The 27,309-nt window shown below is 44.2% G+C and overlaps 1 protein-coding gene across 3 annotated transcripts in view; it reads right to left on the minus strand.

Annotated features, from left to right (window-relative positions):
* LOC137380575 (1-phosphatidylinositol 4,5-bisphosphate phosphodiesterase epsilon-1-like) overlaps positions 1-27,309 on the minus strand; it is a 462,270-nt gene that overhangs the window by 178,528 nt on the left and 256,433 nt on the right. For all 3 annotated transcript variants that reach the window (XM_068052607.1, XM_068052608.1, XM_068052609.1), the window contains exon 3: positions 21,235-21,520. In XM_068052607.1, coding sequence (XP_067908708.1) covers positions 21,235-21,520 — 286 coding nt within the window. The remainder of the gene's footprint in view (positions 1-21,234; positions 21,521-27,309) is intronic.

The following is a 27,309-nucleotide window of genomic DNA, read 5'->3' on the forward strand; positions in this document are numbered from 1 at the left end:
GGCTCCTTTATTAAATTATGTCACAAGATGTTGGGCTGAATTTTATTTCAGATTACTGTGTCTACCTAATTCAGCTAATTTGCCTCAATAACAGCCCCAGACACTGCTTCGACTATTTTATTAGGTGCTGCTGAATTCTGTACAATTCTGTTCCACACAATTAATGATAACTCCTTTACAGCTATTTTAAGCACACCTTCACATTGTTGAGCTGGCACCCCTGTACAAGAAATGGTGGAAACAGCATCACATTGACACTCAACACATGTAGAGGTCAGTTGCTCCCTGAAATCAAAAAGTACAGAATTTGAATAGGAAAAAAATCACATAGTTCTGCTGTTTGTTATTTAAAATTAAGATGATTTTTTCTCATGTTTTCTGTGCCTCACTATTCCAATAGTTCCATGTTAGTAAAACTGGCCTATGATTTCCTGACATAAATGTCACCATTGGCCATTTCTAAGCAAAGGAAGTGCCACAGATTCAACGATTGATTGCAATGCATCTTTAATATGTTTCAAGGCATCTCATCCAGCACTTGAATTTGGGAAAAACATTTTATTCCGGTGACGAGGGGTCCCAACGGCGATTCAGAAGGCAGGGGGGAGACCTCACCTCGGCCTTCCGGGGACCCCCAGATGCAATTTAGCAGCGGGCAGCCAATTAATTTCTCGCCATAGGGAACACTGTCCCTTTAAGGGACAAGCTCCCGCCTCCAGAGCTGCCAGCCAATCAGAAGGCCGGCAGATCAGACATACCGGCAGCGCCACCAGGAGTGGTGGCCACTGCCCGTACTACAGGGGCCTCTGTGGGACGAAGATGGAGGAGACCCTGGTACAGGTGTGGGGTCAGGTTCACTGGGGCCAGTCAGGCAGGCCCCAGCAATGGGGTGGGGGGCAGCGGGGCAGTATTTGTTGGTGAGGGTGGGGGAGGGGTCTTCCAGGGTGGAAGAGGCAGCCATTGTTCCTGGGGCCATGCATTTCCCCCAAAGGATGGATTCCCCGACCCTGCTAGCAGACTGCCACGTCTCACCTGGCGGCATCTCCCGGCAGTGGTGGGCCCTTCTGTCCTCCACAAAATTGGAGTGGAGGTGGGAAGGGGCCCTTAAGTGGCCATTAATTGGCCACAGGGTCTCAATTGGCCTAGGGTGGGAAGGCTATCCTCGGCCTTCCCAGCCCTGGACAAAATGGCAGGGGGGCCAGGACAATGTTGGGCACGACATCCCTTGCCATTTTGTTTGCCCCCCTTGCCTCCGTGCCCATTTCCAAAGGCAGAATAAAATCTTGCCCATCCTGTTTTGCACTAATCCCGATTGCCCATCCCCCAATTACCCCTGTCCTGCATTGGCACCCTATCCTCCAACACATCCAATTTAAAGTCGCTGTCTTCAAATCCCTCTATGGCCTTGCCCCGCCCCATCTTTGCAAATGTCTCCTTACACCCCTCCCACAACCTTCAGTCCTCTGATTCTGGCTTTTTGTGCATCCCCTTTATTCCACCATTGGCGGCAGAGCCTTCTGTCGCTTTGGCCCAACTCCTGGGATTCCCATCCTGACCTCCTGCACTTTCTCCCTTCATCCTTTTTAAAAACCTTCTCAAAACTGCAACAAGGTTTTGATTTCCTCTTCTAACATTTGCACCTTCGGTGTTGCTTCCTTTATTCCTGACATTCATTTTCCTCCTCCCTCGGATAAGTGCACAATGATATCTTTTGCAATAAAGGCCCACCACAAATACATGTTGTTGAAGGATCTTCTGCATATTTCCAGCTTTTTTAAAATTTCAGTTAACAAGCTGGCAGTGAGTGGGGAGTGTGTTTACAACCAGCAGGAAATAAATTCCCCATCTGTTGGCTGAAATGAAATTGCAATGCTGCATATCCACAATTCCTGTAGCAGCTAGGTTTGTCACTAAGGATTTGCTATGGGCAGACTGAACAAAGATATGGCACCAGAGTGAATCAGACAGACAGGCGGCAGAGTGGGTTAGAGAGAGTCAGGCCGCAGAGTGAGTTAGAGAGAGACAGGCGGCAGAGTGGATTAGAGGTACGGGCAGCAGAGTGGATTAGAGAGAGATGGGCAGCAGAGAGAGACAGGTAGCAGAGTGGGTCAAAGACAGCTGAGCAGCAGAGTAGGTCAGAGAGAGAGAGACGGGCAGCAGAGTAGGTCAGAGAGAGACAGTAAATCAAAGGAGCCACAAATGTACTTTTATAAGTAGAAGGTTTTCATTCTGCCAGAATTGTAAATATGGACATATGAAGTTGCATCTCTACATTTAGTTAAACATCACAGTATTTGGAAACAGGAGGCACGTCCTGGGTTATCAAGTTCTTTTAATTGTAGTATATTTAATGAGCTCTTTTTTAACCTTGCGATGGCCCAAGAGGTCCATGTCGTCATGCTTGAAATAAACAAAAGCCATGTCACCAATCGCCTGCTTCCCCATTTGGAATTACTCCCAGTCATTTTGCCTTTTCATTTTGCTGACAGGAGAAGAAAGAAGAAAAATATTTTTAGCAGATTCCTGAATATTGCTCTTTCAAGTCACGTTAGCAGCAATAGCTTTGGCGCTCTGCCTTGAAGCGCACAAAGCTCTTGTACAGTATTCAGCCACAGTTTGTACAGCCAAAAGTGCATCTCCCAGGAATTGTTTTATGTGCTATATGTCAAACAGCAATCAGTAAATCTCTTGGATCAGCAGGAGTGTAGTGGGGCCAAATCATTGTTCTTTAGTGTCAGGGTCCTAGATTCCAGCCCAGGCTGATAGGAAGAAAATTCTTCTCTTTCTCCATTAGCTGAGGGTCCCATGAGAAAGGGCTTCAGATAACTTCAACCTATTTTCTAGGCCCAAAGTATAAAACAGCCCTCATTTCTACTCTCACACAAATTGGTAGTTTCAGTCAGAGAAATGGAAAATGTAAAAATTAATTCTGGCTCAGTAACAGGTGATCTTTGGGATATGGGTGTGCATATTGTTGAGATGGAGTTGAAGAAGCTTTACTTTGCATCGATAGGATATATTTGTCCAGAGTGTGTTCACTTCTGATGCCTAGTGCTGGAAGTGAAAGAAAGTGCTCTATTTCCCCAACACTCCTCACCTGGTGAGCAAGAAATAAGTAGCTTACCAAGAGAATACATATCCAGATGAAAATCTCTTTGATACACTGATCTGCTGCAGGCCTGCAGTTTGAAGACTAGTTGATTATCCTTTGTTTATCAGCATACACATGCATATCATAATCATAATATCATATGGCAAAGAAGGAGTCCATTCTACTATTGTGCTTGCGCTGGCTCTCTGAAAGAGTTACCAATTAGTCCCACTTCCCTGCTGTTTTCCCATAGCCCGACACATTTTCAATTTTTAAGTATATCCAATTCCTTTTTGAAAGTTTTATTGAATCTTCTTCCGCCAACTTTTCAGACAAAGCATTCTAGATCATCATAACTTGCTGAATAAAAGTATTTATCTCCTCATATACCCTCACTTCTTCTGCCAATTATCTTAAATCTGCGTTCTCTGGTTATCAACACTGTTATTAGTGGAAACAGTTTCTCCCTATCCATTCTATCAAACTCCTCATCATTTAAACACCGCTATTAAATCTAATATTCCATTTTGGATAATAAAATAGTCTTAATTTCTTTGAATTCAAAAATATCAGAGGTGAATTTCTGTGAAATTCTCCTTATCGTCCATTGTAAACACCATTTTCCTAAAGTTTCTGTGTGCTTCTACCCAAAGTTATGGTGGGTGAGTGGGAGAACCCCCCATTGAAATTTGGCTAAGAAGTGGGTTAAGTAGGATATGACAACAAACAGGATATCCTAGACCCACAATGTCTGCTGTTTCCGGGAAAGAAAAGCAGTGGTTACCTCTTTCAAACTTATACTAGCAAGGAATGATGGACAATCAAATCCAAGAGACAAAGAGATTGCAGTGGTATTGTTTGTTTTGCCTTTCTCCAGCTCATGTGCTGCACAGGTGCTGCTGCCTGAACACAGAACCATGGGTTGATGGAGGTCATGGGAAAGTCTGTTCAGCCCTCACAAGGATATTAATTTGACATATTGAGATAGAACAGAGTTTATTTTTTAAAAAAACTTCTTATTTTGATTTACCATACTTTCCTATCAGGTTTTTCCTGTGGGAATGGTTATTAAATTTGTCGTGTGGACTTTCACATTGTTACGGCCAGGTAAGAAAGGGGTCTAGGGTTCCCTCTCAGCCTTCACCTGGTCTTACCGTATCAAGGTTTAATTTTAAACACACCATTTGTTTAGCTCCTCCTTAGTGAATCCTTGTTCATCAACTTCCAATTATAACGCAAAGAAACTAGCTAAACAGGTTTTCTTATGTTTCAAGAAAAAAGGTTGAACTTGATTAAACTTAAATTCTAATTCGGTTAATGCCTACGGATACGCGACACACCCATGCTAGCATGCATACATGATACACACATGCAGATAGAGACAGAAAAGAGCAGAAGAAATAAAGTGGAAAAGTTTGAAACAATATCTGAAGATGGTTTTAGTTACTGTTCTTCGAGCTCGCTGTAAAGGCCTTGATTGTAGGTAGATCTTGCTTTTCGTTGGGGCCTGGTATTCTTCTTAAACCTTGCTCGATGTAGGAGACTTTTCTCTCTTAAAGTTCATGTGTCCTCAGTGGGTCCAGAGGCTTGTGAGAAAGAGATGGGTGCATATAGGAAAGGTCTTCTCACTCCAGGAGCAAACAGTCTTTCCTCAGTTCAAACTCTTTGTACAATTTAGAAAAACACAGGTTGCCAAACAGGTTAGTCATGTGACTAGCTGGTCTGACCATGTCTGTTTGCAGATTCTCTTGACTTAGCCAACCCTGGAATGTCTCTTCTTACACACAATACCTGGTGCTCATTGACTTTCGATGGCTCATTCAATTGTTAATGATTGAAATGGTGCAATGCACTTACCATAATCACATGCCAGTTATCTGCATAATTCACTCTTTATCCCTCTCTTGTACAATAAAAAAATCATTTTCAGGCATAGTGATCTGTCACTTGGAAGATGGCTAGAAATGTCTTCTTTCTGGCGGCTACAAGGATTCTGCATGAAATTCATTTTGGGATTTTCAACCTAGTTCTGAGTCACCATCAGCCCACAGTCAATGCTGGTGCAACAGGGAGTTCACTTCTGAGGTTATAGCAAACTGCTGGGATGAAGTAGAGGAACTTTTAGCCTTTGGCTAACTCTAGTCATATCCAACTGGGGAGGGCTCAACACTGACAATGGGGACAAAAGAAAAATCCATTGATATTCTACCCTTCACCTTAACATGCACACACATTTAAAAGAATTCAAAAGAATGCTGCCTCTCCAATCCTTGTGTGCTGAATACAACTAAAGTCATTTAATAACAAGAAGTTACTCTCACCAATGACTAGAAAATTATCAAAATCAAAAAGTTAAATTTTTAGCAAATTTTTTACTTCTACAACAGAAATAATTTGCAGAGACAGATATACCTGGTCCAGGTTCCGCTGGTCCAGTCTCTTCCCACCTACATCCGTGACTCTTCTGACGCCCTACGTCATTTTGACAATTTCCAGTTTCCTGGTCCCAACCGCCTCCTCTTCACTATGGACGTCCAATCACTCTACACCTCCATCCCCCACCAGGATGGTTTGAAGGCTCTCCGCTTCTTCCTTGAACAGAGGCCCAACCAGTCCCCATCCACCACCACCCTCCTCCGCCTGGCTGAACTTGTTCTCACATTGAACAACTTCTCCTTCAACTCCACTCACTTCCTTCAAGTAAAAGGTGTTGCTATGGGTACCCGCATGGGTCCTAGTTATGCCTGTCTTTTTGTGGGATATGTCGAGCATTCTTTGTTCCAGTCCTACTCAGGCCCCCTCCCCCAACTCTTTTTCCGGTACATTGATGACTGTATCGGTGCCGTTTCCTGCTCCCGCCCCGAACTGGAAAACTTTATCAACTTTGCTTCCAATTTCCACCCTTCTCTCACCTTTACATGGTCCATCTCTGACACTTCCCTTCCCTTCCTCGACTTCTCTGTCTCCATCTCTGGGGATAGGTTGTTTACTAATATCCATTATAAGCCCACCGACTCCCACAGCTACCTCAACGACACTTCTTCACACCCTACCTCCTGTAAGGACTCCATTCCATTCTCCCAGTTTCTCCGTCTCCGACGCATCTGCTCTGATGATGCTACCTTCCATGACGGTGCTTCTGATATGACCTCCTTTTTCCTCAACCGAAGATTCCCCCCCACTGATGTTGACAGGGCCCTCAACCGTGTCCGGCCCATTTCCCGCACCTCTACCCTCACCCCTTCCCCTCCCTCCCAGAACCGTGACAGGGTTCCCCTTGTCCTCACTTTCCACCCCATCAGCCTCCATATCCAAAGGATCATCCTCCGCCATTTCTGCCACCTCCAGCATGATGCCACTACCAAACACATCTTCCTCTCCCTTCCCCTGTCAGCATTCCGAAGGGATCATTCCCTCCGCAACACCCTGGTCCACTCCTCCATTACTCCCACCACCTCGTCCCCGTCCCATGGCACCTTCCCCTGCAATTGCAGGAGGTGTAATACCTGCCCATTTACCTCCTCTCTCCTCACAATCCCAGGCCCCAAACACTCCTTTCAGGTGAAGCAGCGATTTACTTGTACTTCTTTCAATGTAGTATACTGTATTCACTGCTCACAATGTGGTCTCCTCTACAGTGGGGAGACCAAGTGCAGACTGGGTGACCGCTTTGCGGAACACCTCCGCTCAGTCCGCAAGCAGGACCCTGAGCTTCCGGTTGCTTGCCATTTCAACACTCCCCCCTGCTCTCATGCTCACATCTCTGTCCTGGGATTGCCGCAGTGTTCCAGTGAACATCAACGCAAGCTCGAGGAACAGCATCTCACTTACCGATTAGGCACACTACAGCCTGCCGGACTGAACATTGAGTTCAATAATTTCAGAGCATGACGTGCCCCCCATTTTACTTTTATTTTTAGTTATTTTTTCTTTTTTACATTTTTTACAAACTTTTTTTTAAAAGTTTATTTCATTTCATCTTAGTTTGTTCAGTTTGCTTACCCACTGGTTTTTATCATGTTTGTACTTACTGCTGTTCAATTTTCAGTCCGTTAACACCCTATCTGTACTAATGCTTTGTCTTTCAACACACCATTAACATATTGTTTGCCTTTGCTCCATGACCTTTTGGTCAGCTATGTGGCCTTGTCCAATCTACACCTTCTCCTTTGTTATCTCTTGCCCCACCCCCACCTCACTTGCGTATAACCTGAGATATTTATAATATTTGTCAGTTCCGAAGAAGGGTCACTGACCCGAAACGTTAACTCTGCTGCTCTTTCCACAGATGCTGCCAGACCTGCTGAGTGGTTCCAGCATTTCTTGTTTTTATTACAGGAGAACCTGATGTTGTTCTCCTTGGAGCAGAGAAGGTTAAGAGGAGATTTGATAGATGTGTTCAAAATCATGAATCATAATAATTGATAGGTTACCAGGACCGGATCAGATGCATCCGAGGATATTGAGGGAAATAAGGGTGAAAGTTGCAGAGGCCGTGGCCATAATCTTCCAATCCTCCTTAGATACAATGGTGGTGCCAGAGGACTGGAGAAATGCAAATGTTACATCCTTGTTCAAAATAGCCTGTCAGGATGAGCCCAACAACTACAGTTTAACCTCAGTGGTGGGAAAGCGTTTAGAAATGATAATCTGGGACAAAATGATGTCACTTGAACAAAGGTGAATTAATTAAGGAAAGCCAGCACAAATTTGTTAAAGGCAAATTGTGTTTAACTGACTTGATCAGAGTGGGTTTTTGAAGGTATTGCAGTTGATATGGTGTACATGGACTTCCAAAATGTATTTGATAAAGTGCCACATAATAGACTTACCAAAAAGGTTAAAGCCAATGGAATAAAAGGGACAGTGGCAGCATGGGTATGAAGTTGGCTGATTGACTGGAAACAAAGAGTAGCGACGTTTAAGAGGCATCTTGACAAATACATGAATAGGATGGGAATAGAGGGATACGGTCCCCGGAAGTGCAAAAGGTTTTAGTTTAGACAGGCATCAAGATCGGCGCAGGCTTGGAGGGCCGAATGGCCTGTTCCTGTGCTGTACTGTTCTTTGTTCTTTGTTCTAGTAGTGGTGAACAATTGTTTTTCGGACTGGAGAAAGGTATACAGAGGAGTTTCCCAGGAATCGGTATTAGGAACATTGCTTTTCTTGATCTGTATTAATGACCTTGACTTGAGTGTGCACGGCACAATTTCAAAATTTATGGATGACACAAAACTTGGAAGCATTGTGACCTTTGAAGAGGTTAGTGATAAACATCAAGAGGACATAGATGGGCTGTTGGAATGAGTGGATATGTGGCAGATGAAATTTAATGCAGAGAAGTGTGAAGTTATACATTTTGGTAGGAAGAACAAGGAAAGACAATATAAAATAAAGGATACAATTCAGAAGATGGTGCAGGAGGAGTGGGACCTGGGGTTATGTGCACAAATCATTGAAGGCAGCAGGAGGATCCTGGGCTTTATAAATAGCGGCATACACTACAAAAGCAAGGAAGTATGGTGAACCTTTATAAAACCCTGGTTTGGCCTCAACTGGAATATTATGTCCAATTCTGGGCACCACACTTTAGGAAGGATTTGAAGGCATTAGAGAGGGTGCAGAAAAGATTTACCATAATGGTTCCGGGGATGAGGGATTTCAGTTCCGTGGATAGATTGCTGAAGCTGGGACTGTTCTCTTTAGAGAAGGTTGAGAAGAGATGTGATAGAGGTGTTCAAAATTATGAGGTGCCTGGACAGAGTAGATAGGGAGAAACTGTTTCCAATGGTGGAAGGGTCGAGAACCAGAGGCCATCCATTTAAGGTGATTGGCAAAAGAACCAACAGAGACATGAGGAAAACCGTTTACATGCAGTGAGTGGTTGAGATCTGGAATGCAGTGCCTGAGATTGTGGTGGAGGCAGATTCAATCGTGACTTTCAAAACGGAGTTGGATAGTTATCGGTATAGAAAAAATGTTCAGGGCTATGGGGGAAAGACAGGGGAGTGGAACTACCTGAGTTGCTCTTTGCAGAGAGCCAGCATGGATACGATGGACCAAATGGCCTCCTTCTGTGCCATTCTATGATTCTATGATTCTTAACCACTGGTTTAGTATAATCTTATTACAGAAAGGACTTTCTTACAGCCCTTTCCACTGAGATATTGCTCACATTAATTTATCTGTCCTTCTCACACAGCAGCTATAGCATGAACCTAATGGCACTGGACACACCATGCTCCATTCTACATCACTCACTGCTATCATCATGTCGATCTCCTAAATGGAACAACAAACTCATGAATGATGTCCTCCGAACTCTGGCCAGCAAAATGTTCCAAAGTTGCAGTCAGAAAATTCATGTTAAAATTATGGATAGTTTTAAGTCATTTTATAAATAAAACTCTATTTTAATTAAAAATATTCACTGTTAATATATCTACAAAAGCATTATGGCATGTGAGATATATTCTGAAGATACCAGAGAATATTTACACACTTAATCTAATACCTTACGATGGTTTCATTCCTGCTCAGAATATTTTTCTTTTAACCTTGTTCTTTCAGAAAAACAAAACCTCTAGGCTTATTTGGGCTTGCTTGTGAAGTAAATTAGCTTTTATTTTAAAGTAAATCTACACCAGAATATTTTGCCCTTGAAGCACATTTTAAACGTAATAAATGGCTATAAAAAATGCCGAGCAGCAGCTCGTTTCATGGCTAGTTGTGGGCAGCTCCACATAAAGTCTGATAAATGATCTGAAGCGGACTGCAGAAGCAATCAATCACCCTGACTGCACAGTTGATAACGAATAGATGCAAACATTAATCAATGAACTACACCAGCAACAAAAACACCATGAGGCCTGTCTTTAAAAATCTACATAAGAGTGCTGCTCCACAGCCAATCACATTACAGTACACAGGTGGGCACAGCAGGTCATGAACCAATTGGGCTGAATTTCTGGGCCCCTTCCGAGGTTAGGAACAAAGGTGGAGGCGTGGTGGTGGGTGGGGGGAGCCTGAGAATACTGGCGCCAGCCAATGTGTCAGTTTTGGGACATCGTTCCCGGCGCTGGCTATGTTAACCTCGGTGAGGAGAAGGCAGGATAGGGATCCTGCTCTCCACCCCATTGCGACCAACTAAAGTATTTGAAAAGCTCGTTAACAGCTTGTTGGAGGGGAATGTAGAATTTTGAAGGGGGCACGTGGGTTTCAGGAAATGTCTGTTGCAGATCTGCTGAAGGGAGATGGGTACAGAGTGGGCAGCTAGTTGTGGCTTTCCCCATGGCATCACCCCAGCCCCATAAGAGGGTCAGCGGGGCAAATGGGGAATTGGCATTTGGTAAAGAGGTGCCATTGGTGGCGGGGAGAGTGGATATTCAGTGCTCGGGCCATCATCCGCCGCCCCCACCAGCATTGGGGGGCAGAAGAGCAGAGGACAAGACTGGCAAGGACAATTGGGCACCCACCTGTCCAAAAGGAAGGTTGCAGCTGGCAATCGGTACATGACCGTCACGATTTTGGGACTAGTGGTGATAAGGGGCAACACCCTCCACAAGAAAGGCAGAACCCCGTGCAGCAGGAGGGCATGGGAGAAGAAATAGGGGCAGGAAGGCAACGGAGGCTGTACCTTGAATATGGGATCTACCATTGAAGATGGAGCTATCTGGAGATTGCCGAGATCCAGTGCCGCAGGAGACTGTGACTCTCCAGGCAGATGGCCTTGTCATTGAAGACTTTGCACCTCGCAGCACTGGTCACCATGCCCTGCCAATAGCCTTGAACTTCTTCGCTTCTAGCTTATAGAGTCACAGAGTCATTTACAGCACAGAAGGAGGCCATTTGGCCCTTTGAGTCCATGCCGACTCTTCACAGAGCTATCCAGTTAGTCCCACTCCCCCGCTCGATCACCGTAGCCCTGCAAGTCTATTTCTCTCAAGTGGCCATCCAATTTCCTTGAAATCATTGATTGTCTCCATTTCCACCACCCTTGTGGGCAGTGACTTCCAGGTCATTACTGACCGCTGCATAAGAGAAGTGCTCCTCACATTCCCCCTGCATCGTGTGCTCAAAACTTTCAATTTGTGTCCCCTCGTCCTTGTACCCTTAGTTAATGGGAACAGTTTTTCCTTATCTAACTTACCTAAGCCTGTCATAATCTTTTACACTTCTATTAAATCTCCCCTCAATCTCCTTTGTTCTAAGGAGAAAAAACCCAGATTTTCCAACCTAACCTTGTAAACTAAAATCCTCCATCTCTGGAACCAATCTAGTAAATCTCCTCTGCAGCCTCTCAAGGACCCTCACATCCTTCCTGAAGTGTGATGACCAGACCTGGATGCAGTTCTCCAGTTGGTGCCTAACCAGAGCTTTATAAAGGTTCAGCATAACTTCTCTTCCAAAGATCAGCTGCAGACCTGAACGACATTTCATAAGTGACAGCACACCACTGCATCTCGCAGGTCATTGATGCCCTCTTTGCCAAAGCTGGACAGTGCATTCGTTCACTTCATGACAGGTGAGGCCTCGCAGGGACACAGGGCATTGGTTTCCGCCGCCATTGCTGGATTCCCCCAGGTGCACGGCATCATCGATTGCACCTATGGGGCAATCAAGGCACCCAGCGACCGGCCAGTCATTGACAGGAAGGGCTTCCACTCCCTCAACATTTAACTGGTCAGTAGCCACAATAAGAGCTTCCTCCATGTGCTCGCTTTCCTGGCAGCTGCCATGACTCCTTCATGCTCCACCAGTCCAGGATGCCTCAGATCTTCACACCAACCCCAAAATGTGTGGATGGATCCTAGGAGACAAGGGATATCCCTTGTAGACATGGCTACTGACCCTTCTACAGGAGCCCCAGACAGAGGCACAGAGGTGATACAACCAACGCCACCTGATCAGTAGGACAACCATTGAGCAGGTCATCGGGCTTCTGAAGGTGTCATTCCGGTGCTTGGACTGGTCAGGTGGTGCCACCCAATACCCTCCTGCAATGGTCTCGGTCATTGTGGTGTTCTGCTGCACTTTCTATACCATAGCCCTCCAGAGAGGTATAGAACTTACAGATGATGAGATCCTGGAAAGAGCCAGCTCATTGGGGGAGGAACAGGAGCAGGAGGTGAGAGAGACAGAGGAAGAAGAGGTAGAGGGGGATGATGCTGAACAGAGAGGTGCCCCTGCTGCACTACGAGATGGCCTCCTCTGTCACCGTCTGGGAAGAGGACCTCCCTTCTCTCCCTCACAGCCTTTAACATTAGATCCAGGTCGGCATAGATGAAGAGAGGGGCAGGCCTGCCCTGGGTGCCAGGTCTCCGGCTCTCCTGTGACATCTAGTTTCCCACTGGTGCAGTGGAAGGCTTTGGCACAATCAGCAGTTTTCCCTCTTAAACCAACCAACAGCCTCAGTGATGGCTGCCATGGTGAGTCTGAATCAGTCCCCCACTTCATCTGGCCCACCTCCGTTCCCACCCCCACTTGCTCTAATGGGATGGGAATTGCATCTCCATACCAATTAAGGACTCACACCTGTGAAAATCTTAATTTTAATCAGCTTCCCACCAGAGGTAGATTTCTGACTGGAAAACAAACCCAGATTCACAGAATCACAGAATTGTTACAGTGCAGAAGGAGACTATTCAGCCCATTGTGTCTGCATCAGCTCTCCAAATGAACAATTCACCTAGTGCCATGCCTCCACTTTCTCCCCATAACCCTGCACATTTTTCCTTTTCAGCTAACAGTCTAATTCCCTTTTGAATGCCTCGACTGAACCTGTCTCCACCACACTCAGGCCGTGCATTCCAGATCCTAACTACTCACTGTGTGAAGAGGTTTTTCCTCATGTCGCTTTTGCTTCATGTGCCAAATCTGTGCCATCTCATTCTCAATGCTTTCATGAGCGGGAATAGTTTCTCTCTATCTACTCTTCCACACTCCTCATGATTTTGAATACCTCTATCAAATCACCTCTCAGCCTTCTCTTCTCCAAGGAAAACAGTCCTAACTTCTCCAATCTATCTTCAGAACTAAAATTCCTCATCCCTGGAACGATTCTCATGAATTTTTCTGTGCTCTCTCCAATGCCTTCATGTCTTTCCCCAAGTGTGGTGCACAGAACAGAACGCAATACTCCAGCTGAGGCCGAACTAGTGTCTTATACAAGTTCAATATAACTTCCTTGCTCTTGTAGTCTATGCCCGGATTAATAACAGCTAGGATACTGTGTGCTTTATTAACCACTCTATCAACCTATCTTGCCACCTTCAATGAGTTATGCACATATACATCCAGGTCCCTCTGCTCTGCAGCCCTTTTAGAATTGTACCCTTTATGTTATATTGTCTCTCCAAGTTCTTCCTACCAAAATGAATGACTTCACATTTCTCTGCATTGAACTTCATCTGCCACTTATCCGCCCATTTCACCAACTTGACTATGTCCTTTTGAAGTTTTACACAATTGTTCCAAGTTTCGTATCATCTGCAAATTTTGAAATTGTGCCCTGTACACCACGGACTAGGTCATTAATATATAACAGGAAGAGCAAGGGTCTCAACACTGATCCCTGCAGAACGTCACTACAAACCTTCCTCCAGCCTGAAGAACATTAACCACTACTCTCTGTTTCCTGTCACCATGGTGAAAATCCAGCCCTAAGAGTCAGGATCTTCTCTTGAGGAAATGAAAAATGCATGCACTCTAAAACTGGATCTTTTTAGGTAATTGTAGCTTCAGTTTCATAGCCGCTGTCTTTAATATGTAAATATTGCATTGGTCATATATTGTAGCTTTCAGGGATGCCACAGAACAATATGCTAGTATGTCAGTACACTGCAATACAGCAGGTCCTCAGTGCCAGAGCTGGCAAGCACTCAATGTTGTGATAGGACCTTATGATTTCAGAGAATTTTATTTAGCCCAACTTTAAAAGAGCTTTGAAACAGGTTGCAAAACAGCAGAGGTCAAGATTTATGGCGGTGTAGATGACAGAACAATAAAATATAGCTGGGAAATGAAAATGATCAATTTCCTTCTGGACCGTGTTGGCACGATGGAGGGCATGGCCACAGTCTGTCAACACGCATTTGTGATTGTTCACTGCTTCAGGTTCTCCTGCTGCTAAAAACACTGTACATGCAGCCAAATAAGGTAAAGATCAGGCATGTCATATAAGGCCTCAAACCATCTGTTCATAGTCTTTGTAAAATTAGAACTTTAAAAGGAGAATTGAACTTTGAACCCTATCTTAAAGTGATCAATAAGAAATTTCAATTTTTTAAAAGGGACATAAAGTTTATACGCCATTGCCTTTAATGGATGGAGAGCACAGGCTGCAGTGAACTATTTAATGATATCTGCTCCCATGTGCACCAAGGAATGGCAGCTGGGATCTTTACCTTTAATTTCCAAAGTGCAGGAGAAAGAAACTGGGGAGGGTAACGAAGATGTAGACTGAATTAGCCTTAAGTGTAAGAAAAGCTATCTGTATACTCTTATTAGCATCTTTCAGACACCTCCCACAGCACAGTTTTATTCATGAGGTAGAGTCAATCTTGGAGTAGACATTTAAGGGGTAATCCCATGCTCCCAACAAAGAGCCGCACTGGTAGGGAATGTGAGCTGCAGGTTCAAGCTACAAACCAATTCTCTGACCCATGTTCCCCATGAGTGTGCTTCTCTACTTGGCAGCATGGGACTAAGGAATTATCACTTCAATGTAGAACACCCCTCTGAGGACCCTATAATGTTCCACCATGAATGGAGACAGCAGATTATTGGTGGATTTCTCCATTCACAGCTCTGCCACAATATTTATTATACAGATGCTCTGGAGAGTTTAAAATCTGACCTTAATACAGAGATTGAAATTCTCCCAAACTTTTTTTGTAAGGAGTGATGAATTCCTCCTGGCATTTCAAACCGAAAACATTTTAAAACTTCTTCATTTAAAAACTGAACTTCCACACACATCTCGTCATCAGAGGTCCTACATCAAAATTTCCATTTGGTCATTAAACTGTGTTTACAGTTCAAATTACTCATTGTCCCATCCTTCATGTGAATTTAAGCATGTTGGGACATTTTTGTAGGTTAAGGAGACTATGTAAATGCAAGCTGCTGTCGTTGAAAAGTTCCAACATTTTCAGGAGGGGGGTGTTAACCGCAAACATGCTTAATGTAGAATATAACATAAAATATTTGATTACATTTTAAAATATTTAACCTAAATGTATACCAAATTATATCATTCCCTACCTCTTCTATGCATTTTTTTTTTAAATCCTGAGCTAGAGATTCCTGTAACAGCCTCTTTGGGAAACTAGAGTAGAAAGGAACTGCCGCCCATCCCCTTGATGCCCCCTTGACACTGTTCCTAATCCTGCGGTCAGTATTTTGGATGGGTTCCCATATCATTTTCAGAAGATTAGGTGAGCTCAGCCCAGGTATTAACATGGCATTTTGCCATATGTCAAGAAAACCCCATATGCCAAAAGAAATATATTAATTTCATTGGTTAGAAACTTACAGTAGACTTTTAATGGAAAAAATTCCACAGTAATGTTTTAAAAACTGGCAGACAAGATGGCCACTGCAATTTGCATCTGAAACATCTTTGCACATTCAAAGGCGCAACTGCAGACAGAAGTCTGAGAAGCTGGACCCAGAACAATGGCTTGCTCTAAGTAATTGAATTACCTAGGATTGCTTCATTAACATGACAGTCAAAGCCATCCTGACACATTGACTTTGAAAGAGCAAATCCCTTCGAGTATAAATATTGGCATCCTGCAACCTGTGGAGCCAATTCTGAATGTTGTATCTCATTAAAAACAACAAAGTGACTCCTGACAACGCAGAGCATGCACAGAGCAATCGCAGACAACATCAATGCATGCTAACATTTGCCAGCTTGCCAGTATGAATGTACGCATGCGCGCATGACATCACCATGCAATGACATCACCCCTCAATAGCCTTCTCCATTCACCCGTCTCCATTCCCCCGAACAGTACCCCACTCCCTCCCACTATCCCTGCTTCAATCTCCGCTTCACCTCACTCAATCCCTACCACTCGCTCCCCGCCCGCTTCCCCTCCCCTCAGCTACTCTCTCCCACCCCACTGGCCGCTCTACCTTCAGCCACTCATGCCAGGCCTCCAAGTTTCCCCCTCTCAGCCATTCGCTCTTACCCTCGATGCTTTCCCCCCCGCACCCCCACCGGCTGTTTCCTCCCCTCAGCCGCTCCCTCCAGACCTCGCCGCTGCTCCCCCCACCCTCCCCTGCGCCAATTATTCCCTGCTCTCCGGCCACTCGCTCCCTGCTTCCCCCGCCCCTTCCCTCCAGCTGCTAGCTCCAGGCCGCGCCACTTCCCTCCTCTCGGCCACTAATTCCTATGTCGCCGCGGCCTGCTGTGCTTCTTTGGGTGGTGCAGCAGAGAATGATTGAACGTGGGAGCATGTGGCCAAGAGGAAGGAAGTGGCGCGGTCTGGAGCTAGCGGCTGGGCGGGGGGGAGGGGAGAGCAAGCAAGCGGCCGGAGGGTGGGGTGGGGGTGGAGAAAGCGGAGAGCGAGCAGCCGGAGCGAGTGGCTAAGGGAAGGCAGCGGGGAGCGAGTGGCAAGAAGATGACTGCAGGAAGAAGCGGCAAAGAGAAGCGCAATAGCAGGATGGAGCGGGGGACTGTTGGAGGTGGGATGGAGCTGGCGGTGGCAGCCATTGGGGGGATTTTCGGGTTGAATTTGTTTTTAGTGATAAATTGAGCAGCACCATCTTTAATCATGGCAGCTGCCTGAACGTCGCAGAGAGTGACATTTCAGTGGAAGAGGCTGCATCTGCGCATATGCTAATAATGTGCCACCTAGTGGTTGCGTTGTTAGCAAATGCAGCCTAAAAACAAAGTGGATTGAGAGAACCATGTGACGATTGTCCGTCTCTGAAAAAACAGTAACTCAGAGTGTGCAGCAGCAGAAAGCTGCGTGCTTCCCTTTCCCTCTCCTGAGAAAAATCGTTTGAAAACCGTATATGACTGTGGGCTCTCCAAGCCCACAAACTGCTACAGCCAGCGACCAGGGGAAGAGAGCCAACTACAATTCTGCCTTCAAGAAAATACTGAGCAAAGCAGGACAACCACAAAGTGCGCTTTGACCAGCGAGGACTTCAAGAACACAGCTTCAGCCAAGGACTACCGGATCATCCACTTCACAGACTTTGTATTTAAGTTCCATTTATTCTGGACTTTAATCCAACCACCAAATCTATATTTCCTTCTGTAATCTCTTTGTGTGTGTGATTCTCATGTGACTGTGTGTGTGAATGTGTAGCGTATTTTCTTTTAGTATTTTTAAATCGGTGTTAGATTGTTAGATAGCACCTTCCAAACCCATGACCTCTACCAACTAGAAGGACAAGGGCAGCAAATGCATGGGAACACCATCACCTGCAAGTTCCCCTCCAAGTCACACACCATCCTGACTTGGAACTATATCACCGTTCCTTCACTGTCGCTGGATCCAAATCCTGGAATTCCCTAACAGCACTGTGGGTATACCTACCTCACATGGACTGCAGGGGTTCAAGAAGGCAGCTCACCACCACCTTCTCAAGGGCAACTGGGGATGGGCAATAAAAGTTGGCCTAGCCAGCAATGCCCACATCCCATGAATGAATTAAAAAAAGTATACTAAACTTACCTCTTTCTTGTTTAAACTCAAGAAAACCTGTCCGATTGGTTTAGAAGGCTTTCGACAATGTACCACATAAGAGATTAGCATGTAAAATTAAAGGGCATGGGATTGGGGGCAGTGTATTGCGATGGATAGAAAATTGGTTGGCAGACAGGAAACAAAGAGTAGGAATAAGTGGGTCTTTTTCCGAATGGCAGGCAGTGATTAGTGGGGTACCACAGGGATCGGTGCGAGGACCCCAGCTATTCACAATATATATTAATGATTTAGATGAGGGAACTAAATGTAATATCTCCAAATTTGCAGATGACACAAAACTGGGTGGGAGGGTGAGTTGTGAGGAGGATGCAGAGAGGCTTCAGGGTGATTTGGACAAGTTGAGTGAGTGGGCAAATACACGGCAGATGCAGTATAATGTGGATAAATGTGAGGTTATCCACTTTGGTAGCAAAAACAGGAAGGCAGATTATTATCTGAACGGCTATAAACTGAGAGAGGGGACTGTGCAACAAAAACTGGGTGTTTTCGTACACCAGTCGCTGAAGGTAAGCATGCAGGTCCAACAGGCGGTAAAAAAGGCAAATGGTATGTTGGCCTTCATAGCGAGAGGATTCGAGTACAGGAGTAGGGATGTCTTGCTGCAATTATACAGGACCTTGGTGAGGCCACACCTGGAATATTGTGTGCAGTTTTGGTCTCCTTATCTGAGGAAGGATGTTCTTGCTATAGAGGGAGTGCAGCGAAGGTTTACCAGACTGATTCCTGGGATGGCGGGACAGACGTATGAGGAGAGATTGAGTTGGTTAGGATTATATTCGCTGGAGTTCAGAAGAGTGAGGGGGGATCTCATAGAAACCTATAAAATTCTAACAGGACTTGGCAGGGTAGATGCAGGAAGGATGTTCCCAATGGTGGGGGAGTCCAGAACCAGGGGTCATAGTCTAAGGATACGGGATAAATATTTCAGGACTGAGCTGAGGAGAAATTTCTTCACCCAGAGAGTGGTGAGCCTGTGGAATTCGCTACCACAGAAAGAAGTTGAGGCCAAAACATTGTAAGTTTTCAAGAAGGAGTTCGATATAGCTCTTGGGCTGAAAGGGATCAAAGGATATGGGGGGAAAGCGGGAACATGTTACTGAGTTGGATGATCAGCCCTTTCACAATCACAGTAAAGGTAAAAAGGTAAAACACTCACAGATGTGGTGAGCGCAACCACTGTTTAAAAGGAATAAACTCTGTTGCGGTCAACTAAGAGGAAGGGGCAAGAGGGGAGCCTGTGACCCCCCTCCTCACCTGGCCATAACACATAGCAGAAATGGGCCAGAGAAATTGTTTTTGGAAATGTTACCATTTCAACGTTGTCATTTTTGGGACAGTGCTCAACTGCCAAACAGAAACCAGCCTTTAAAAAAGTGACATTCCCATTACCCTCATGAATAAGGCACACTAATACACTTCCATGCAGGTATAAATAGCATTGGAGACAACTGGCAGAAATTCCAATGGTGACATTATTTTGCCAGTGTTGCCTCTTTCTCTGACAGCTACGTGTCAGCAGCAGTCTCAAGAATCGTCAACTTCTATTTTGTCCAGAATTTGGCAAGATAACAAAATAAAGCGGGCCGGATTTTACGACAGGCAGTCGGGAGCTGGCCACCAATGTAAAAGTCGGTGGCAAACCCGCGTCTGCACAGCCTGGTGAGCCGACCCACATTTTACGGGTCTTCAGGTTTTAATTGTTCCGAGGTGGGACTTCCACCTGCTTGAGGGAGGAAGTCCCACCTCATTGAGCTGCCGGCCAATCATCAGGTAAGTTTAGTTTGCCTCGCTGGGCAGATCGGTTGCGGCCCGCCAAGACAAAGGTGGTCGTTTGGGGGGAAAGGGGGCATCTCGCGTCCTGGGGTGGTTGAGGAAGCGGGGGCGGCCCTCAATCGGGCAGGCCCCCTCCGGTGCGCTAGAAGGCCACCAGGTATCACTGGGCGTCCTTTCACGTCTACCGGATGCCCGCTTGCCATGAGTAAAATACCATTGGAGGCGGGCGAAGGCCTTCAGTGGCCGATTTGCAGCCCTACTCTCATTAAACCACCTCCATGCCAGACAACATGTGGGCAGATGCCTTACCCATATCTTAACATCTCATGGAACAATACCAACCCACACACATCAGACTTTGCTAGAATGCACACTCTATTGATCATTTCTGGCACGTCCATGACTGTTTGCAGGACAGGTTTGACAACAACAATTGAAGACAAAATGGAAAGATAGAATGAAAAAGGGTTGATTTAAAGACATTGGGAGTGTTTATCTCAAGTCAGGTGGCTGAAATAATTTTGGTTTTACCTCATCAAATGAAGCTTCATTAAGGGGAAGGAATGACAAGCTCCATCCTTGCATATCCAAGTATGGCTTGTGGATTTATTCAACAAGTTCACTGCCAACAATTTTATTAAATCCCAAGAAGCTAAATCCTGCTTGTAGTGCCTTGCTGTATCACACAATGTGGCCTAGATAGGAAAAACTGTGCTTAAAGACTTATAAGCACCTGCTAATTAATTAACTGTTTTCGCGAGCATTTTATGCATAAAACCACAAAAGTCACATGAATAGCTTCTGCTGGGAAACAGCAAACAGTTCAGACTAAACCACCTATAAGAAATGGGGTTTGTAGTAGATGGCAAGCCACCCTTTTCCATATTTCAATGTGTTTCCCCTTGCAAATACTAATGTCAGCCTCATCTATTCATTCTTGGGCAGCATGCAGCCCTAAATACTTCACTATTCCATTGATCAACTTCATGAATTACAATGCATAGCAAACAACCAATCCTTAACCCCTTCGCAGTTGAAATTCTTTTGACGCCTCTAATGTTTCGATCTCAACATTTTCAGAAGATGAAAATGTCACCACTTACACCCGCTGATACAAATTTCTTAAACAAATCAGCAATGGATCAGGATAGATTCCATCTGTCATTTCATTAATAGAATTAAAGGCTCCTTAGTTCTGTTTAGTGCTGCACTTTTAGCAGAATTCCTAATTAACACCAGAAACACTGTCAGCAACTTTGATAAATCTACAAGTCGAATGCTTTCTGTGGCACCCCACTGAGAGCAGACAGGAAAAACTAAATAGCAAATAAGAAATAAAAACATGAGGGAGTCACTTCATTCTTCAGAAGACAGATGTTCAATATACAAATGAATTATTCCAACAACAGGGTATATGCCAGGATTATGCTTTTAAATCTCAATGTATGAGCAATAAGAATTAATTTAAATTCATGCTGAGTTAAAATGCAAATATTCAAAATTATTTTAGAACGCACAACAAAATTTAATGAGGTAAATCGTGAAAACATTGCCTGAGCTGAGTTAGACCCAACATGACAGACTCATGTCCCCTCACGATGCTCAGCATTGAAGAAACAGCACTCGTTCTGATACACTTACCTTTAAGCATTGCTCTTCCAGTGGGTGCCCCTAAAGGACTCGGAAGCGCACTCCTTGCCCCGGTGACTGTAGTTGCTTCTAGCAGAGCGCCAGCCACATGGTCAGAAACAGCAGTCCTGTGTAGGGTGGCACGGAGCTCAGGCACAACGTCATGGACACATAGTTTAATGCAAGTCCCACCTCCACAGCTTCTGTAGATGACTGCCGAAGCCAAAATCTTTCTCGAAGGATGCAGTAGGTAATCGAGTGATTCTGCTGCCCCTGCTCCTCTCAGTACACTATGAACCTGCAAAAAATTGTATCAACAGGTCATTGCAGAATGTTAATGGAAAAATTGATTGTTAAATAAAACTGAAGATGCTGTAAAACAGACGCCATTACCTACAGATTAAAAAAATCTAAAGGTATAAAGAGCCTTGATTTAAAGTACCCAACTGAGATCCAGGTTATAGATCCTCAAGCAAAGTGTAATCTATATTTTTCTATTACGTTCCTTGACAATTACATGTCAGCAATAACATACTAGCCTTTCAACTATTTAACACTCTCTTTGCTGTGATTCCCTCAGAGCTTCTCTAACTCAGGTTTTAGAGTCTTGGAACCTTAGATGCAAAATTCACAGAGCCTAACAGTGGAGTACAGGGGAGTCGCTACAGTAGAAATCTTTGAAATAGATCTCCACTAATCAGTTCCCACAAAGTGTTGAAGGGTTACTCTCCCTCTCCAGTGCAGAGTGACCCAGACTCTTGGGATTTTTCAATGACATTCCTAACTAATTGGGTCAAGATTGAACAATCCAATCCCTTGTCTTTTTATTTCTCTGTTCAGCTCTGTGTGGTAACATTTTTGTATTATATCCAAAGATTAAAAGCAAAAAAATCTTAGTAATTTGTTTATACAAAATATATTTTGTTTAAAAGTGCCAAATAATACATTTGGTCTAAACAAAGTGATTTGTAACTATTTGAGTTAGAAGTCTGGCTAACAGATAAGGAAAGGGATTACTAAGATAGGGCACAGCTCTTGCTACAGCAAGTGTGCACGTGACCTGAATCTATAAATTAGCCACCAATGTAACAATAAGTGGCAGGTTCTGAACGAATCTTTGTTTTATTACTAAAGTTATCTATTTCTCTCTTTTTTAAATTTGAAAGCACTCCTGTGAAAATTAACATGGTCATGGCAGGTTTGACCCAATCCTAAATGGAGGTGATAAACAGTTTTAGGCACATCCAAATTGTGCTGTTGGGAAATTAAGAACACAATTGTTTGGTATCCTTTCTAAATGTTGTACCACAATGCACTTTAAATTCCACAAGATCACAGGAAGAATGGACTAGTTTGAACTGTTATGAAATCACATCATCACACATGGCCTATATGTCGTACATCCCTCTTTCTTCTGTGTTACTCATCATTGGAATATTCCAATAGTAGTGGCTAGGTGGTAAAGTGGGTTAGCACACTGTGTAAAGAGGGGAGGCAGAACAGGGTAGAATACTGTCCTTTCGCTTCTGGGAATTGTTTGAATTCAGCTCAGACTGATGGAATATAAGCACCCTAAGTTCCAGATGTACAGATCTCAAGTGGAATGCATTTAGGAAGTCTCAACTCGCAAACTACCCATCTCATAGGCCCTTCAAGGAAACTGGTGAAGGGAGTGCCTGTTAGGAGTAAGGGCTAGTATTAGGATTGAGCAAAATGAGATTCACTCTGCATCCAACCTATAAACCCAGCAACTACAGGTCAGTCAGTTTAACTTCGGTGGTGGGAAAACTTATAGAAAAAATAATTTGGGACAAAATCAATAGTCACATGGACAAATGTGAGTTAATTAAGGAAAGCCAGCATGGATTTCTTAAGGGAAAATCATGTTTAACTAACTTGCCGGAGTTTTTTGAGGAGGTATCAGAGAGGGTTGATGATGGCAATGCTGTTGATGTGGTGTACATGGACTTTCAAAAGGCATTTGATACAGTGCCACACAACAGACTTGTAGCTCATGGAATAAAAGGGACGGTAGCAACATGGATACGAAACTGGCTGAGTGACAGGAAACAAAGAGTAGTGGTTAATGGATGTTTTTCGGGCTGGAGGAAGGTTTGTAGTGGAGTTCCCCAGGGATCAGTGTTGGAACCCTTGCTTTTCCTGATATATCTTAATGACCTAGACCTTGGTGTACAGGCACAATTTCAAAGTTTGCAGATGATACGAAACTTGGAAGCATTGTGAACTGTGAGAAGGGTGGTGTAGAACTTCAAAAGGACATTGACAAGTTGGTGGAATGGGCAGACAGGTGGCAGATGAAGTTCAATGCAGAGAAATGTGAGGTGATTCATTTTGGTAGGAAGAACATGGAGAGACAATATGGAATAAAGGGCACAATTCTAAAGGGGGTGCAGGAGCAGAGGAACCTAGGTGTATATGTGCATAAGTCATTAAAGGTGGCAGGGCAGATTGAGAGAGCAGTTAATAAAGCATACAGTATCCTGGACTTTATTAATAGGGGCATAGAGTACAAGAGCAAGGAAGTTATGTTGAACTTGTATAAGGCACTAGTTCAGCCTCAGCTGGAGTATTGCGTCCAATTCTGGGCACCACACTTGAAGAAAGACATGAGGGCATTGGAAAGAGTACAGAAAAGATTCACGAGAATGGTTCCAGGGATGAGGAATTTCAGTTATGAAGATAGATTGGAGAAGTTAGGACTGTTTTTCTTGGAGAATAGAAGGTTAAAAGGTGATTTAATAGAGGTATTCAGAATCATGAGGGGTCTGGACAGAGTAGATAGAGAGAAACTGTTCCCACTCGTGAAAGGATCGAGAACGAGAGGGCACAGATTTAAAATATTTGGTAAGAGAAGCAAAAGTGACATGAGGAAAAACATTTTCATGCAGCGAGTGGTTAAGGTCTGGAATGCGCTGCCTGAGAACGTGGTGGAGGCAGGTTCAATTGAAGCATTCAAAAGGGAATTAGACAGTTATATGAAAAGGAAGAATGTTCAGGGTTATGGGGAGAAGGCAGCGGAATGGGACTGAGGGAATTGCTCTTTCAGAGAAGCAGTGCGGACACGATGGGCCGAATGGCCTCCTTCTGCACTGTAACAATTCTGTGATTCTGCTACACCCAAAACTGATAATTGTCCCAAAACTGGAAAGCTGATCCATTTTCCAATATCCACAACTCACATCTTGATCAGTGAAAAAATACACCTCTAAAATTAAACAAAAAAAAGGTTTCACATGAACTGCACACTGTCTTTAACCATCTTCAAAAAGCAATAAATGCTCCATGTATTAAAAGCCTCAAACAATCTCACATAGGCAAGAGCTCAGTACCGCGTGTCTGATGTATTGTTGACAGCTGTTAACTAATAATTACATTCTGTACATTCCCATTTAGAGCTGCGCTCATGTTGGGGAAGAAAATGCCATTAACTCCCACAAAACCTGCCATCATCTTAATCTCACACTGAGTTAACAGCATTCCAAAACGAGACCAATAATGACTCACCCACCATAAAACCAAAAGCCAGTTCTGAAAATCCTAGCAACATTTCCTTAATGTACACAGCAATTAGATTGTATTAAATTAGCAAACTACCTTAATTGAGTTGAGGTCAATAAAATCATTAACACTGAGATCATACCACCAACACACTGCCAATTACATACATATATTGAATTTAAATTTATACTTAACCAGAGACAGGGACCTGAGAAATGCAATAGACTTAGGATACTGCTCTTCACCTCTAGGTTCAAGTGCAGCCAAGAATGATGGATGTACCATCTTCTCTGTCTGTTTGCTAAGAGGGTCTCACATACTTGATTGTCTCAAATCAGTTCCCAATGGTAAAAGCCTAAAGTGGAAAGCTTGCTCCGATTTTAGCATTGACGACATTACATTGACAATTTAAATCAGAGATGTCACAAAAGCAAATTACTGCAGAAGCTGGAAATCTGAAATAAAAACAGAAAATGCTGGAAATATTTAGCAGGTCAGGCAGCATCTGTGGAGAGAAAAGCAGAGTTAATGTTTCAGGTTGTTGGCCTTTCATCAGAAAAAGTTACAGATGTAACAGGTTTTAAGCAAGTATAGAGGCAGGGAAAGGGCGGAGGGGAAGGAAGAACAAAAAAGCTCTGTGATAGGGTTGTAGGCAGGAGAGATTAAATAACCAAAAAGGATGATGGTGCAAGGCAAAAGGAAATGGTAATGGGACAAGTAAAGAAACAAAGATCGGTCTCGAGGAGGTGTAAATGGGAATCGCAGAAACATTACCAACAGCTGCCATCTGAAAAATGGACCAGACGTTATATGAAATTGTTGAATGCAGTGTTGAGTCCAGAAGACTGTAATGTACGTGTCTAATCGAAAGATGAGGTGCTCATGCTTATGTTAAGCTTCATTGGAACACTGTAGAAGGCCGAGGACGGAAAGGCCAGAAGCGAGTGGGCACAGAATTAAAATGGCAGGTGACCAGAACCTCGGGTCCCACTTGCCGACTGAATGGAGGTGTTCCACAAAGCAGTCACCTAATCTGTGTTTAGTCTCCACTATGTAGGTGAGACCACGTTGTGAGCAGCAAATATAATATACTAAATTGAAAGAAATACAAATAAATCACTCTTTCACCTGGAAGGAGTGTTCGGAGTAAAGCCCAACTACCCGACCTGAACCCGACTAGACCCGACTACATGTGTCGGGTTCGGGTTGAAATTCCGAGTCCAGCATTCGGGCTTGGGTCGGGTCAGGCTGGACACTGCTTCCGGGAAGTCGCAGGATCAGGAATAGCCTGCTGCCGGAACGGATTAAGGAGATTTGTGTCGGGTCGGGTCAGGCGCATAAAAAAATTCAAGGGCTCGGGTCAGGTTCGGTTTGGCTGTGGTTGGGTTGGCCCCGGGTCGAGTTTTAATTTTATACCCGAGCCAGGCTTTAGTTTGTAGCTCCGGACAGTGCAAAGAGAAGCATCCTGTGTGCATGCATGGGAAGGTGCCATGAGAAGGGGAGTGGGTATTGGACTGTGATAGAGGAGTTGACCAGGGTGTCGCAGAGGGAATGGTCTCTTCAAAATGCTGAAAGGGGAAGGGAAGAAAAGATGTGTTTGATGGTGGCATCACACTGGAAGTTGTGGAAATGGCAGAGGATGATCCGTTGAATGTGGAGGCTTGTGGAGTGGATAAGCTAATAAGGCAGTTAAGAAAGTGTATGGGACATGTGGCTTTGTAAATAGGGGCATTGAATGCAAAAACAAAATTTCATGCTAAACCTTTACAACTCACTTGTTGGATCTTAGCTGGAACATTTTGTACAATTCTGACCACCACACTTTAGGAAGGATGTCAAGGCCCTGGAGAGGGTACTGTGGAGGTTTACCAAGATGATATTAGGGATGAGGGAATTTAGTTATTTGGACAGATTGGAGAAGCTGGGATTGTTCTCCACAGACAAGGGAAGGTTAAGAGGAGACTTAATAGAGCTATTCAAAATTATGAGAAGTTTTGATAGAGCAGGTTCAGAAATTGGCACAAGATCTAGAGGAGAGATTTCTTCACACAGAGCGTTGTTAAGATCTGAAATGCACTACCTGAAAGGGTGGTGGAATAAGATTCCATAGGAACTTTTAAATGGTAATTGGACATGTACATGAAGGGGACTAACTTGCAAGGCTATTGAGAAAAAGCTGGGATGTGGAACTAAATTGGACAAATCTTTCAAAGAGCTGGCACAGGTATGATGGGCCAAATGGCCTCCTTCTTTGCTGTAAGATTCTATGATTCATTTAAAGAACTTGCAACTCACATCCTTACCAAGACAAGATCTCACATTCATATTCCCCAGTCCACTCTGCATTCCACTGGCTGTCCCACCATATTGTCTTCTAAATTCTGGTTCTTGTTTTCAAACCTCTCCATGTCCTCATCCCACCATCCATTAATGAATCCTTCCTGCCTTAAATCCCTGCTTTGACCCATCACTCCTTTAACATTGGAGTTTTTGTCTCTTTGCTCCCTCCAATCTGCAACTGGTATTGGCAGATTCTAGTACCACACTAATGCTGTCGGGAAACCCCTG

Source organism: Heterodontus francisci, chromosome 20, assembly GCF_036365525.1.
Source record: "Heterodontus francisci isolate sHetFra1 chromosome 20, sHetFra1.hap1, whole genome shotgun sequence".
NCBI classification, from domain to species: Eukaryota; Metazoa; Chordata; class Chondrichthyes; order Heterodontiformes; family Heterodontidae; genus Heterodontus; species Heterodontus francisci.